Here is a 14,225-nt window from a genome sequence, read left to right on the forward strand (position 1 = left end):
GGCACTTGCAAGGGCCATCAAGGGTCACAAGAAGGTATTCTATTACTACACTAGGATTAAAACAATGAATGAGAAAATGTGGCATGTCACTAAAACAGGTAGGTGATTGAGTGGCAGCAGCCCCACACGAAGCTCGAGTATGCGATGCATTCTTTGCCTCCAGGTTCATCAACAAGATGCTGCCTTCATGTCTGCAATGCCCCTGATCCTGTCCTGGGCTCACAGCCAGTGTTGTGTGTACAGCCAGAGGAAGGGATGGGGCTAAATGAATTCTACTTCCAGCAGCTGTTCCAGCAAGGGCCTTTTAATCCCCTTCTCTCCATTTCACCCAGATTTCTCTGTAAAAAGAAGGGTAGTGCTATTACTTACATGGTGTAAAGTATTTTTATCAACCCTTTTTTCCACTTATTCGTTGACTGGGTTTTGATCAAATAAGCAGAATTTGTCTATTCCTGAATGCTTTAATTTCTTTTTCTGTTTTATTCTTTCATGTAACTCTTGAAAAAGCCTTGGAAACCCATACAGAGCACCATACATGCTATGATTTCACAGACACATGAGTTTAGACATAAAAGACAGAGAATACCCTTATAGTGGCTTTTTTATTAAAACCGACTGAAATGGATTGTCCATATTCCTGGATTCTCTTCATAGCTGTAGTCACACATGTTCATAGGCAGAACCTTAAGAGTACCAATATATAAGAGTCATAAGAAATCATACAAAGTACTTGGATTTTAATATTCTTAAAATAGTTTTAAGAATTATAATTAACTACTCAGTAACTTTGTCTACTTCTAGGTTTTAAGTAGTTTTACAGATCCCTTAAAAACTTTTAGAGGCTCCTTACCTGTGAAGGGAGACATGAGTGCTGTTAAGATGTACAACTCCTTCCTTCAGATTTTTCCATGTGTATGCCAATATTGCATCCCTGTGCTGCACTGCTCATCCTCATCCCACAAACGCCTTTCCCTTCTGTCCCAATCCAGCTCAGACCCAGCACTCATTTCCCAAAGCTGAGTGGAGTGACCTGGAGAACATGAGGCCACCCTCATTCACCTACATACATACCTTTCCTACAGGCTTTCCTCAAGTCCATACTTGTTGTCCTCTTTCAACACACCTTGGATATGCCAGCTGTCCTCTCTTACACTGTACTTGAAATAAAGTTGTGCCAGATTCTGCTCCAAAATGGTTCCGTTTACAGTAAAATCCAACATAATCCCCGTGGTAAAAGTAAACTTGATCTGCATAGAATGCTTGCAGCAGCACATTATTTTTCTCCATTTCAGTTTTTGACAAAGTACATGGCTCTAAAAAAGAGAGACTTGATCAGTGCTAATAAATTGATTCTTATTGGAACAGAGTATTTTGACTAGGCTACACTAGAACTGTAAATTATTTCCCATTGTATTATTATTCTACTGCAGGCATATCATAGTTAAGGAAATAAAAAAATGCCAGATGAGCTTAACTTGCTTCTACTAAAACTTTCATCTGTCACTGAAGAAACTGAAATTGAGATCTAAAAGTTCGAGCTGACAATACTCAATTTATAAATTTTAAGTAGCTGATTTTAGAGAGAATTCGAGTTGTTCAGCCTGGAGAAAAGAAGGATCCAGGGAGACCTCATTGTACCCTTCCAGAACCTAAAAAAGGCTTGTAAGAAAGATGAAGACAGGCTTTTTAGTAAGGCCTGGAGCAATAGGACAAGGGGGTTATGGTTTTAAACCATAAAGAGATGTAGATTCAGCCTAGACATAAGGGAGACATTACCACCAGTGAGAGTGGTAAAACACTGGTACAGTTTTCCCAGAAAGGCAGTGGTTGCACACTCCTGGGATCATCCAAGGTCAGGCTGGACAGGGCTCTGAGCAACCCTACTCATTGTAGGGGGTTGGACTAGATGGCCCTACCAGGTCACTTCCAGGCTGCTCCTTGAGGCTATGAATCTTACAGAGAAGTTCTTATTTATCTTATTTATTACACCTACCTATACAAACTGGTGGTGAAGTCCACTGTCCTTCAGAGCAGTAGATTCTCTCAGAGCCTTGCAAAAAATGATAGTCAGAGCAAATATACTGAACTGAAGAACCACTGTCATACTGGGGCAGCGCTGGGAGAGTAAGAGCTCCATTTGCAATAGATGGTGGAGAGCCACATTTTTCTGTAGCAGCTGCAGTAACAATCAAAGCATTTCAGAAACATTCAGCATAAGAAATTAACAAATAGACAGCTTTATCATAAATTAAATGAACATGAAGGTTTTCTTTTTACAGCTCTCTTTCTACAGAGCTTTCAGTTTCCTGGGCTTGGAGAAGAGTTTCCCCCTCCTTTCTCCAGCCTTGCCCATCAAAGGAAGGTGCATCACTTTTCCATGCTTGGATATGTTAAACAATAGAGGTGCCTTATGCATCTGTATTGTTGAAGTCTGATTATTTACAACAGACTCCAGGCTCACACTGAAATTAAAGCAAATAATTTCTAAATAGGTCTAAGGTTGATTAATTAGAAAGGCAATGAAAAAATTATTGTTTTACCTTGAATAACACATTTTGGATATTTCAGTCTGCCATGGTCACACCGTGTCCTCCCAGGAGATGGAATGGCAATCTGGAGAAAATCATATCCCTGTTTACATTCAAACTCTATGAGATCTCCATGAAGGAAAATTAATTCTTCCCGTCTCCATTTCAATGTTATGTTGTTGCTGTCCATATCAGTTACATTAAGAGTACATGGTTCTAGGAAATAAAAGTGTATTTTAATAAAAAGCCACTGAACTGGTTTCTTAGCTCCCTTTTGTAGGAGCAAAGAAAGAGAACCCCAAGTCAATAGTTCTAAAATGCTTCTGAATCTTGCAAGACAAAGAAGTACAGATGCATAAAAAAAATGCAAATGGAAAGAAATGGTCTGAAGTAACACCGGAGACCAAACACATGCAAAAGGAAGGGATGCTTTCTGACAGGGTTCTTAAAACCAGGATCACATCAGGGAGTGTAGCCTTCCATTAGATGATTAACCTCATTAACTTCTGAAATCCCTGCTCAACATCAATAAAGCCTGACAGAGGGTCACCTACAAAATAAATTTCTACAAGTTCCACGAGAATCATTGGCTGCTAAAGGCCCTTATTGATGCTTTGCTGAGGGAAAGGCAGGGAGAACTCATTGGCAGTCTGGTGACAGCAGTGTAACACCAAATTCACATGGAATTTTCCTGAAGATAACATCAGCATGTACTCTTTCTGCTCTGATTAGGTGAGCGTTGAAAAGAAATCTCAGAAAACATGCAAAGGATGATGGGCTTATTTAGATGCTTAGGAAACAAATAATGCTCACAGGAAATGAGATTTCATTATTTCACAGGATTTGTTAAATTTGAGTATTCAATCCAAAAATGCTGACCTGGACCTTTCAGTCTAAATAAGGTGACTTTTGTTCATTTAGAAATAAGCAATTAAAAGTGAACTGGTTGTTTATTTTCATTTTCATGGTAGATTAAGAACTTCAAGGTGAGCCAATTTAACAAAGGATGTTAGAAAAATTGGATTATTTCATTAGAGATAGGAAGGAAACATAAACAAACAACTCATGTTTGTATTCCTGCTAGCATTAGCAATTGTCTAGTGGGAGTTCTACACATTGTGTTGGGCAGCATACATAAGAGCAGCACAGAAAAATTGAAAAGTTCAGGCCAGGATGAAACAACAGATACAAAGACACATAATCAAAAAAAAAAGGCTGAAAGTTTAAAAACAAAAGTCCAAGAAGTCATTGCTAATTCTTCATTAACTGTATCTAAAATCTATTTTGGGAATGGTCACACCATTCCTTCCAATTATCTATTGAAGGACAGGAAGAAATTAACTGAATGGACAATATGGAGGAATGAAATTGGAGAATCCTCCCAGGAAGCAGGGACAGCTATCTCCTAGAATAGCTCACTCAGGAAACAGAGTCTTTTTAATTGGCTGGTTTTAAGAACGGGCCAGAGAACACCCAGGAGAAGCCTGCTAAAAATTTAATTCTGGTTCATCCTCATATTTCTGGAATCTTTATTAACTCCAAAAAAAGAGAAAAGATGGTAAAGAAAAGATTATTTAGAGGTTCTTTCCAATTTTCATTCCTTTCTGTATTACATATGACAAAACTCGCTTTTCCTCCCAAGACTCACCTAAGCAGGTTGGTTGCTCTGTCCAGTTTCCATGGTCACAGTAGACAGTACTGGGCCCATCCAAAAAGTGGTAACGCTGACAGCCATATTCTACTGAGGAACCATTTTTGTAGCTTGCCAATAGTGGGCCCAGGACACCACCATTTTTAATCACTGGTGGAGAGGCACAGTCTTGCTGCACTTCTGATATGAGATAGAGAAACAGGCAATTAGATCTTGATTAGATTACAACAATGTTTACACTGGTGAAAGTATTAGACCAATACTAGACTGAGCAAAATAATTTGCATACAATTAAAATCCAAACCAACATAGTTCCTTTTCCAAATTTCATTTTCAGAGATTCTACACTTGCCTTACAGAATTGCAGACATGCACTTTATTTCCCTCTACACTTTACATCTATGTCTACTTTTGACTCCTGCTGGTTTACACTGAACACAGTAATCTGTTCTTTTTATGTGACAAGACCATCTTATTTGTTACGTGAAATGTTTCACCCATGTGTGGTTCAAAATAAACAAAAGAAACCTCACTGGAACTATTGATCAAAGGAACAACAAAATATACGAATTTGCATGTTCAAATAGTATTAAAGGGTACAAAATGACTGAAAGTAAATGCTGTATATGAAATAAAATTAAGAATACAGAGCAGGCTTATTGGTGTAACTTAGAAATAAGCAACAATAGTCTTTCATTAATTGGCTACATTGACATGTGTAGCACATGCAAGCATTTCCAGGAATAAGGAACTGTCCTATAACAAAAGTTACTCATAAAATGCCTATAATTGGATTGGAGAGTCCCTTTTAAATAGAAGGGCAATGTTCACCTACTCATATCTTCATTGCGATGTGTTTGGCTTGCCTTTATTTCTGCATCTGCCTCGAGTGGTGGTGGTGCCTCAGATTCCTGTTTATCCACAGTTCCTGTAACCATAGCAGAAACTCAGAACCAGTTTTCTCAGAAACAGCTCATTTTAAAGTACTACAACAGCCAGACATGATGCACTGTAAAATGTAATAATCCCAGTTTTCCAGGGAAGATGTCACAGGTGGCAGCTGAATTCACCTAGCTCATCCTTCTTTTTAATCTGGGAACCATGGATTGCCTGCAAAATATGCAGCACTTTGCCTCTCAAGCCTTTTAACAGAGGAAAGCAAAGAGTTTTGCAGATATAGAAACGAAAGCTCTCCAGAAAATTAAGGCATGGTTTGAAGAATCATTTCAGTTCAGTTGTCAGCCTTCACAGAAGTACTCACCAATACAGACAGAGGGTGATGTCCATTTTCCTCCTTCACACTGGATTTCCTCAGATCCTCTTCTTCCCAAGGTACACTGCACACGAACTTTGTCTCCATTACGATATGTTCTTCTGGCTGTGCTGATATGGCCATGAGGGAGTGGTGGTGGAGGACATTTATTTTTTACATCTGAAAATAAAAAATTGCATATTGTTTTCTCTCTTACCAAAGCCACGTACACAATTAAGCTCACCATACACAATGCAAGCCTATCACTCTAAAGGCTTTTTTGGCTAATCCAGAGTAACAGCTTAATAAAATTTTCTCAATTTTCTTAATACAATGGGAGACCTGAACAAACAAGTGATTTTGCATTCAAGAAGTATAAAAATAGAAATACTATGTCATTGTACTGCTATAAACAAATTTGTAATTTCTCCACAGAGACTTAATAAAATGTTCTTTAAAGGACTCCAGGAAATAGAGATTTCCCGTACCCTCCCCATTCATATAATATTTAAAGCAGATTATGCATTAATTTTAATGCTACAGAAGGAGCAATAATCATAGCCCATTTCCTATTTCCAAATTAAGTTTGTGATTACTGTATCCTCAAAAGTAGATTTAGGCCTTGTTTTCATCCTCCTGAGCATCTCCTCCTTCTCTGCACTCACTCAAGAAAAGTTCCTGCTGTGTCACGAGAATAAACACAGGGCTGGAGTCTAAGCTGTACTAAAGTTTGGTTTGTGCTGCTTTCCGCTCTATTCTGTATCTCAACTGCTTCACCTTTCATTCCTTTGGAACTTTCTTTACTGAGACTCTCCATTATCCCCCAATGACTGGGGAAGTGATAGCAATTGCTAAAGGTGTGTTTCTGTCCTCAGGACAATGTTTTAATTAATTCTGTTCAAAACAAGTAAGGTTTGGGGAGGCTGGACAACTCTGAAAGGTACCACAAGCTAAGGAGGACCTTGTTACAAATTTTATTTTTAATGCCCCTCAAGAGGTACATCCCCACCCCACAAGGCAGGATTAAGCAGGCCTGATTAAACCTTCATGTATTCTGAACAGAGTTTATTGAGCTTCTGGGTCTAAACAATTCCCTGTAACTGTTGATTCCTGCTTCTCCAGGATATAACAGAGAAACAACAGTAAGAGACAGTATCTGCTCTGTTGCTACAGTTCACTAAAATGTAGTTCCAGTTACCATTACCTTCCTTCCTGCTACTTTGGCTCCCTGCCCTTTGGCTAGCACTCTATTTAGATTTAGGCTGCAAACTGGTACAACTGTATTTTTATTTTGTATTCATAAAGCATTTCTTGAAAGAAGGTGAGAGCTTTTCTCTAAGAATTTGACATAGTAAAACTATAAAAACAGGGTACCTTCACACACTGGAGGGTCTGGATACCACCCAAAATCGTAACACTGAATTAAGTCAAATCCGGTGACAGAATAATGTTTGTCACAGAAGAAGTGAACTACATCTCCTTCTTCATAGAATTTCTTCACAGGATGAAAACCTCCATGAGCAACTTCACTCAAAGAGGAGCAAGTTATTCCTGGGAATAAAACACAGCAGTGAAAACCAATTGAGGAAAGCTCCCCCCACCAGCTGATGAAGGAAGCCTCTTTGCCGATTTTTACACATAGAATAAATCAGTTTTCAGAGAGAATGACATACTGGTGCAGCTGGGGGTGAGGTCCCAGCCGTGTGCGAGGCACAGCGCTGCCTCAGAGGCGTTCCCCGCCGCGGTGCGATATCCCTCCTCACACCAGTACTGCAGCGTCCCGTTCAGCTGCACCTCCTGCAGGGCCCTGGAGTAGCTGCCGTGGCGTAACTTGGGCACCTGACATGACTCTCAAAGAAATAAAGCACAGGCATGATGTTAATTGCTCTTTTTGTTGCGAGTATTTCAAAGTTTTCCTTAAATACACGTTAAAAGTTGTCATATCCCAGGCAAAACCTTGGTAAATAACAAATAATTACAAATGCAGTTGGTTGGCACAAGTTTTCCACTCGTCATTTGGAACAGAAAGTTGGTATGGCAATGGATTTATTTGAAACAGTGTGATTTCATCTCTGCTGATTCATTTTACATGGAATTGCGTCTATACAAATGCACAAAACCAGCAGCATGTGAAACCTGACAAATTCTTCCCCAGAGGAAAAACTGAGAACCTGCTTTAGGAGTACTCAAATGAGAGTCTGTCATAGGCAGTTTGGCCCTATGTCAGAGACAAATATTACAGTCTATGACTTAAATATTTTCTTAAAGGACTTTTAAAACTGTATTGCAAAAACATTTTCTTAAAGGTGGAGACCACAGCCCCAGGGCTGTCAGCTGCCAGGCTCACACAGACCCTCGAACCAACAGTGGAGGGAGGAGAGGCCTTGGGTATCTTGGAAAAGCCTCTGGTCAGAGGCGCAGTGACTGCCCACCCTCCAACTGTGCAGAGCCCAGCTGAGGGGTGCTCACCAGGGACCGGGGGGGGAAGCTTATCCACAGCAGGAGGGGGTGACATGGCCCATCAAAGGATCTCCCCTCAAAGGGGTCCCCAGACCCTGCACCAGAGATGATGCAACAGACCCTCAGTGTTGCAAGGGACAGTGTCAAGCTGGCCCCTACAAGAGAGGCACGTGGGCATTCCCACCTGGCCCAAAGTGGATTTTAATCCACGGAGTTCTGCACCCTTTGGCGTGTGGCGGCGGCGTGGCCACGGCGGCGACGGGGGACCCTCACCACCAGCAGACGGGATGGAGGGGAGCAACGAGACATCGTTGGCACCCTCAGATGGGTGATGTGCTTCCACCTAACCCCTGTCACCTCTCCCTGTTCCCCCACCCCCCACGCACCCTTCTTTTTTCCATTTCTTTCTTTCTTTTATCTTCCCCTCTCTTTGCCTCTTTTACTATTAAATAAAATACATCAATTTTTAGGCTTCAACATCTAACCTCTTTTGGTTTTAATCTTGTTGCTGGGAATATTTTGAACCTTCTTAGTTCTTTCCGGTTTATGCACAGAGACCTAGCTTGCTTTGCTTTTCTGGGTTTAAACCAGATCGTAACACCCTACAGGTACAGCAAGGACAGTGAAACTAAATACATCTGCAATAGATTAAAAAGGAGAAAAATGCAGAATCCTACCAAGTTTTTTAGTACAGCTTGGCTGGAAGGACCATCCTTGTGGCTGACACTGCACTGTATCTTCAGTACCACCACTCAGGGTGTGGTAGCCTGGATTACATTTGTATTGCAATTTCTCATGGATTTTGAAGTCCATCTCTGTGCTGGAAAAAGAGCCATTTTCCAAAAGAGGCTTGTTGCATTTTCCTGAAGGAAAGAAAACAGCTTGGTTAGAAAGAATGGAATAATTTGTTCTCCAGGAAGCAAAAGAAGGGGTTTGTAGCTATACTGATCTAATCTTATTTTCTTGACCTACTGAAGAAACACTGCTCCAATCATCAAAAAATACATCAAGCCACCAGTAACAACATGGAATACAGCCAAGGAATCTAGAGCTAGGGAGATTGGAGAAGATATACATCTAAGGGAAAACTAAGTTTTCCCAGACTAAGAAAACTGGGCAACTTTCTTATGTTCTTATAAAAAACATAAATGGTTAAGAGCCCATAAAATATGTATTATTGTAAAAAAAATGCCATATATAAACCCATGTAGTCTTGATATAAATAATTGATTGCACCCTGTACATTTTATCCCTTCTGTTATGCAGCTTCTTTTCCTATGTATCCCAGGAAAACCAGCTAGGAAATGTTCCTGCTGGAAGCAATGAGGAGATGAATAAAGTTAACTCACTGTAGCATTGTGGCACCGGAGACCATCCTTTTGCTGTACAAGTTATTCTTCCATCTTGAGTCCCAGTTTCAGTCGTGTAACCAACCATACAAGAATAGGAGAGTTTTTTTCCTTTGTGCATAGGGAAATAGTAACTTTTGAAACTGTAATAGTACTGGGCAAGGTTTCCATTTTCTATCTGTGGCAAATCACAAGGTGTATCTGCAAAAGGATAAATATATTTCCCACTAAAAATTTCAGCCCAGATATGAATGTTTCTGCATGAATTTATTTAATATCAGCTTGACTGATACAGGCTTTCAAAGAAGAACAAAATTCAGAATACTTACAAGCATGAAGGGCCTTTTAAGACCTGCTGAAATGAAGACATACTACAATTTTATCAGCTTTTGCTCTTAGGGTTCACAAGAATATCAGCTGTAGAATAAAACCTCCTAATGTGAACTGGGCAAAACTGATGCAGGACACCTTGGTTTTACTCTATTTTGCCCAGAAGCATGAGCACCCTTTGCTACACAAACACACCAATGCCTACTGTAAAATTCAGTGACAAGTGTCAGGATTAGCTGTGCCTCAGCTCCTCAATTCAGAAAACGTTAGCAGAAAAGTAGGACAAACTGCCAGGAGGCAATATATGAGTTAGGCTTTAAAAAGAGAATTTAAAAACAGTCAATAGAAAAGAAAGAAGAAATGGAGATTAAGGAAAAAACAATGGCAATTAAAAAAACCAACAGAACCCCCCAGTTATAGGAGAAGACCTTTAAAGAGTAGAGCTGAATATGACCTTGAGTTATTTAAAAAACCCCAAAATAAAAAACCAAATAAATCAACAAAAAAAACCCAAAACAACAAACAGAAGAAGAAATCAATGCTGAAAATAGGGATAGAAAATGCAGGACCACCCCAGACTAACTGCTGCAGGTTCCATTTAACTTCCACTATTTTGCTTTGTAACAAATTGAAAACATTTCAATCCCCAAGACACTTCAATATATAAAAAGTTTTAATAGTACAAAATTCAATTTGTGTAAGTGCCTCAAAACAGCTCAAAGACACTTCAGAAGAAATTTCTTCTGAAGTCTGAACATTTCAATATTACAGCTTTGAGACTTAGACAGGAATCACCTACAGCTGAATCGTGATCATCAGCCATGTCACAACAGAATTGTATTTAAATTTAAAAAGCAGTATTTATGCAGTAAAGAAATGAAAGACATTGCCCTTACGTTACCAAGGCCGCATATTCTAGATTCAATGTACAATAGAATTCAGTGTGTTTACCTTCTGCAAAGAGCTTCCCTGAACACACCATAACTAGGAAGAAAAACCAGCTTTTCAATCTCATCTTCATTACTGTCTCCATCTACAGTTCCCACTACCTGTGAAAACTCCCTAAGTATTACTTTTGTAAATAATTAACTGAATTTTCAAAGGTATTCAACAAATGCCTCGATGTCTATGGTATTTTGTAACAAGTTGATTCACTGGAAAAACTATTTTCATTTATTTTAGTTCTCCAAATACCTTAGCACTAGACTGGCAGGATTCTACCTCCATTTGATACACTTTACCATCAGTAATATATCATTTTACAGTGAAATCAGGCAACAAGCTTATGGAACACTTTAAACTTGCTGATCACTGTTCCCCTCACAACCTCCTGAGTCCCAAGTTTAAAGGGCATTCTGTTATCAGATTATTTACCCTGGCTGAAAGCAAAGACAATTCCCCTGTCCTCCAGCCTACCCCCAGAGTAAACCAGTCAGCTGCATGCTATAGATATTCATGATTTTGGAGTTTCTTACAGGAACAACATAGTCCCTCTTACTATCTGTCTGAGTTGTGTTGAACACAACAAGCCTCTTTCAAGTATTTTTTAAACAAAACCAGAAAAAATGAACCTCATACAGTCACCTGACTGACTAATGGCTACCAGTTGATTTAGCATCATTAGAGGTATAATGCTTAACTTTGGGAGTGGGAGGGTATAATTTTACAGTTTGCATTTTCTTGGCATTTTCTCTAAGCAAACACAATTCTGAGAATGCAGAAGAGAACAGGATGAAAAGGGATGCTGTGATGAACACAATCTATTCAGCCACAGGAGATGCATGCTTGCTTGTATGCACTGCTCACTTGATACAAAGAAGAAACTCACAGATACCTCCCTTAAAATGTCAGCTCAGAATTTCTAAATTCACCTTTACAAGATCCTGTTGTTCCATCACTATCTTGAAATGCATAAAAAACAGAGGAATTATAATATTTTTTTTCTTGCTGTCATACATGATCTCTCAAGACCTCACTAGAAAGTAGACTCAAGTTCCTCAAAACCAGCCAATTTTGAAATCCACAGCCTAAGCCTCCCTTTCTACACGTCTCTAGATCAGACAACATTACTGTCCCCCATAAACAACTGCTTTTAATAGAATTTGACAATATCTAATCAGAGTGAAGAATCCCATGCTATTTGTAATATTCACAGTTGTGTGACAACACTACATTACTGCACCAGTGAAATTTCCAGTAAAATCCAGTTAATTGATTTTATTATACAATTGCTTTTGGTAGTAGTACAAAATAGGGCTTCAAAACTGTACACAATAAAAAAGGTTGCCAAAATGTTAATTGTAATCCAAAAAAACATTTCCAATGGTAGTTTAACACTTAATTGCTTTTTTCCAAATCATTTATTCATCTCCTACATACATACTGTACAAATACATCTTCTTATACATCATTTACATTTCAGTAGCAGGCAATACCAAGTGTGTCCATCACCATCACAATTGCTTGCAGAGGATCCACAACTTCTTGCATGTTATCTTTCCTCAAGACCCAGTCTGGTTTAATCCTGTGAAAAGATTAGTGACTTAAATAAAAATATTTCAATGTCACAGCAGAAATAGAAGACTGGTTTTTAACTACTTACCTTGAAACTGTTTTTATTCTTAGAGGAGTTACCGGAACAGAGGAACTCCCACCTAAGGCAGTGTTTGTTTTCTGCTTCACAAGTGTTCTCTCTGCATCCATCCTGTGTTTCCGAGCTGTGAGTTTATAGAGGCTCTGGATGCAAGAAACAGTTCTTGGCATGGCTCGGATTTCCTGAGGAAAGGTGGAGACAGCACACAGTCAATACTGCAAGGTCAAAAGCAGCTTAAATCGAGAAAATGCGAGTGTGTTCACCATTTGGAAATACATATGTTCTAAACCAGAGTTTAGTCATAATTAATATTACAGCCATAACAGGGATGGTAGAGAGGGAGAGAAAAACAATTACAAACACCACCAAAACATGCAAGAAAAGTATGTCAAATTAAACCATTAAACCCGAAACATTTAGGTCTTACCAAAGCCCTTTTTGAGTCCTTTGAAAGGATCGCTAGCAAACAGCAGGTCTTTGTGAAAATGCTTCCTCCTTTCTCTGAAACTTTGTCCCCAGCTTTGCCTCTGTACATTTGCAGGAGGTCTAGTAAAGTATCTATAGAATTTTCTGCTTCATAAACTGCTCGAGTAGTTCTTTCATACTGTTAAACAAGAAAGAGACAAGAGAGTTTATATAGATAGAGCTTTAAAATATTTTTATTTTGGAGGTTAATATTTAGAGGTTAGAGGAAAAAGCAAAGCCCATATTGTCCCCTAGAATAAATTTGTAGCTGAACTGGTAACCAAGCAATAAAAATCGCTTCTGTATTTACACAATTGTAACAGATTTTTTTATAAAAAGGTACTTTCTGTGCTTCCCCCCTTGTTTAGAAACCCATAGAATCTGATTTTATATTTGAAATAAAGAAATAAATTAGAGTAAGTTTAGAGAAATTTAAAAATACTTACAATAGCTTGAAATGCCTTAAGGACATGAAATAAATTTTTTTGCCAAAAACCTCCACATAACTATTACAAGGTAAATAAATAACTGGTTTCAAAAACAGTTTTTATTCAAAACTAGTACTTCTGTTGTTCCAGATTTATTCAGAAATTTTGTCCATAAACAAGTCCTACAATAAAGTAGCCTACTGCTTATAAACCAGCAGAAGAAAATATTCAAGTTACCTTTGAAACATTGAGTAGAACCTGAACTGAGTATCTGATCACATCCATGCACGGAACACTCCGGTTGCAACTTCGAATCAGAATGAAAATACTGAAGATTGCTCTGCTCTGGGCTATATTTTCACAACACAGTGGGGACAGCCGGGTAGCCACCTCTAAAACAATTAAAGAAATATAAATAAAGGGAACTCTGAAGTTCAAGCAAAATAATTGCAAACCAGGATATTCTCTATTTTTAAATAGAAGTGCAAAGCAAAAACTGCAATTATTGATTTAAGCATTTCTAAAGAAATAGTGTTAATATTTCAGACTAAAAATTAAGCAGACAAAAATGATCCACAGAGAGATCTACTGATAGTAAAAATGATAATAAACTTATGTAAGGTATAACATTACTAGGACTGACAGGAAATTAGAGCAATCATACAGGATTTCGTTTCTCTACATAACCATTTAAATATGGTTCTTAAATCAATAATCTAGTTTTAGTCTGGAAAACCCTCCATTCTACCCTCTAACATTCACATTTTAGAGTCATGCAGAAAGCCTAAATATCATTATGAACTCTTCTCAGCTGAAAAAATCCAGTATTTATCATTCTGAAAATCCATCAGTTATAATAAAACAAAATACTGACCAAGGTGCTTTAGTGCTGCAAGAATGTAGGAGAGATGTTTGTATTTTAGAAGGTGTTCTATTGCAATTGCAGTTCTGTTGCCCAGTTTGTTTTCTTCTCTGCTCTTTTCATTGGCCTTTTCTAAACTGCATCTTAAAGCTCTGGTTTTTGCTGTGTCAGTCATCTTTCGCCAAGAATATCCTCTCCACAATGCCTACAGAAAAGGAATTCCACAAAGAGAACAAGTTGTAAAGGAGAGACAAGACAACAGAACTTCCATCACCATTCCAAATCAGTTATACACAAGCCTGCAAAA

The 14,225-nt window shown here is 38.5% G+C and overlaps 2 protein-coding genes across 5 annotated transcripts in view; both read right to left on the bottom strand.

Annotated features, from left to right (window-relative positions):
* Positions 1-24: 24 nt before the first annotated feature.
* On the bottom strand, positions 25-11,971 carry LOC103612546 (coagulation factor XIII B chain). Of its 4 annotated transcripts, none has more exons than XR_001860447.1 (12): positions 10,522-11,662; positions 9,241-9,441; positions 8,569-8,754; positions 7,105-7,281; positions 6,806-6,982; positions 5,441-5,611; positions 5,015-5,107; positions 4,177-4,359; positions 2,541-2,744; positions 1,994-2,176; positions 851-1,313; positions 25-338 (listed from the first exon to the last, which is right to left on the bottom strand). XR_001860447.1 is itself a non-coding variant. In XM_008630207.2 (12 exons), exons 1-11 carry the CDS (start codon positions 10,601-10,603, stop codon positions 1,090-1,092), a joined length of 1,881 nt encoding a protein of 626 aa, XP_008628429.1. In that variant the 5' UTR covers positions 10,604-11,662; the 3' UTR covers positions 25-338; positions 1,072-1,089. The 4 variants fall into 4 exon arrangements, 2 of the variants coding, with proteins under 2 accessions (XP_008628429.1, XP_017585199.1); XM_008630207.2 differs by having other exon boundaries at positions 1,072-1,313; XR_001860445.1 differs by lacking the exon at positions 25-338 and adding an exon at positions 584-683.
* ASPM (abnormal spindle microtubule assembly) overlaps positions 11,773-14,225 on the bottom strand; it is a 29,821-nt gene continuing 27,368 nt past the window's right edge. The window contains exons 25-29 of the mRNA XM_017729583.1: positions 13,931-14,123; positions 13,294-13,448; positions 12,591-12,767; positions 12,173-12,345; positions 11,773-12,094 (exon numbers count right to left, since the gene is read on the bottom strand). Of these exons, the coding sequence (XP_017585072.1) occupies positions 11,989-12,094; positions 12,173-12,345; positions 12,591-12,767; positions 13,294-13,448; positions 13,931-14,123 (804 nt within the window). The 3' untranslated portion in view covers positions 11,773-11,988. The remainder of the gene's footprint in view (positions 12,095-12,172; positions 12,346-12,590; positions 12,768-13,293; positions 13,449-13,930; positions 14,124-14,225) is intronic.

The sequence above is a fragment of the Corvus brachyrhynchos genome, unplaced genomic scaffold (assembly GCF_000691975.1).
Source record: "Corvus brachyrhynchos isolate BGI_N302 unplaced genomic scaffold, ASM69197v1 scaffold101, whole genome shotgun sequence".
Lineage (NCBI taxonomy): Eukaryota > Metazoa > Chordata > Aves > Passeriformes > Corvidae > Corvus > Corvus brachyrhynchos.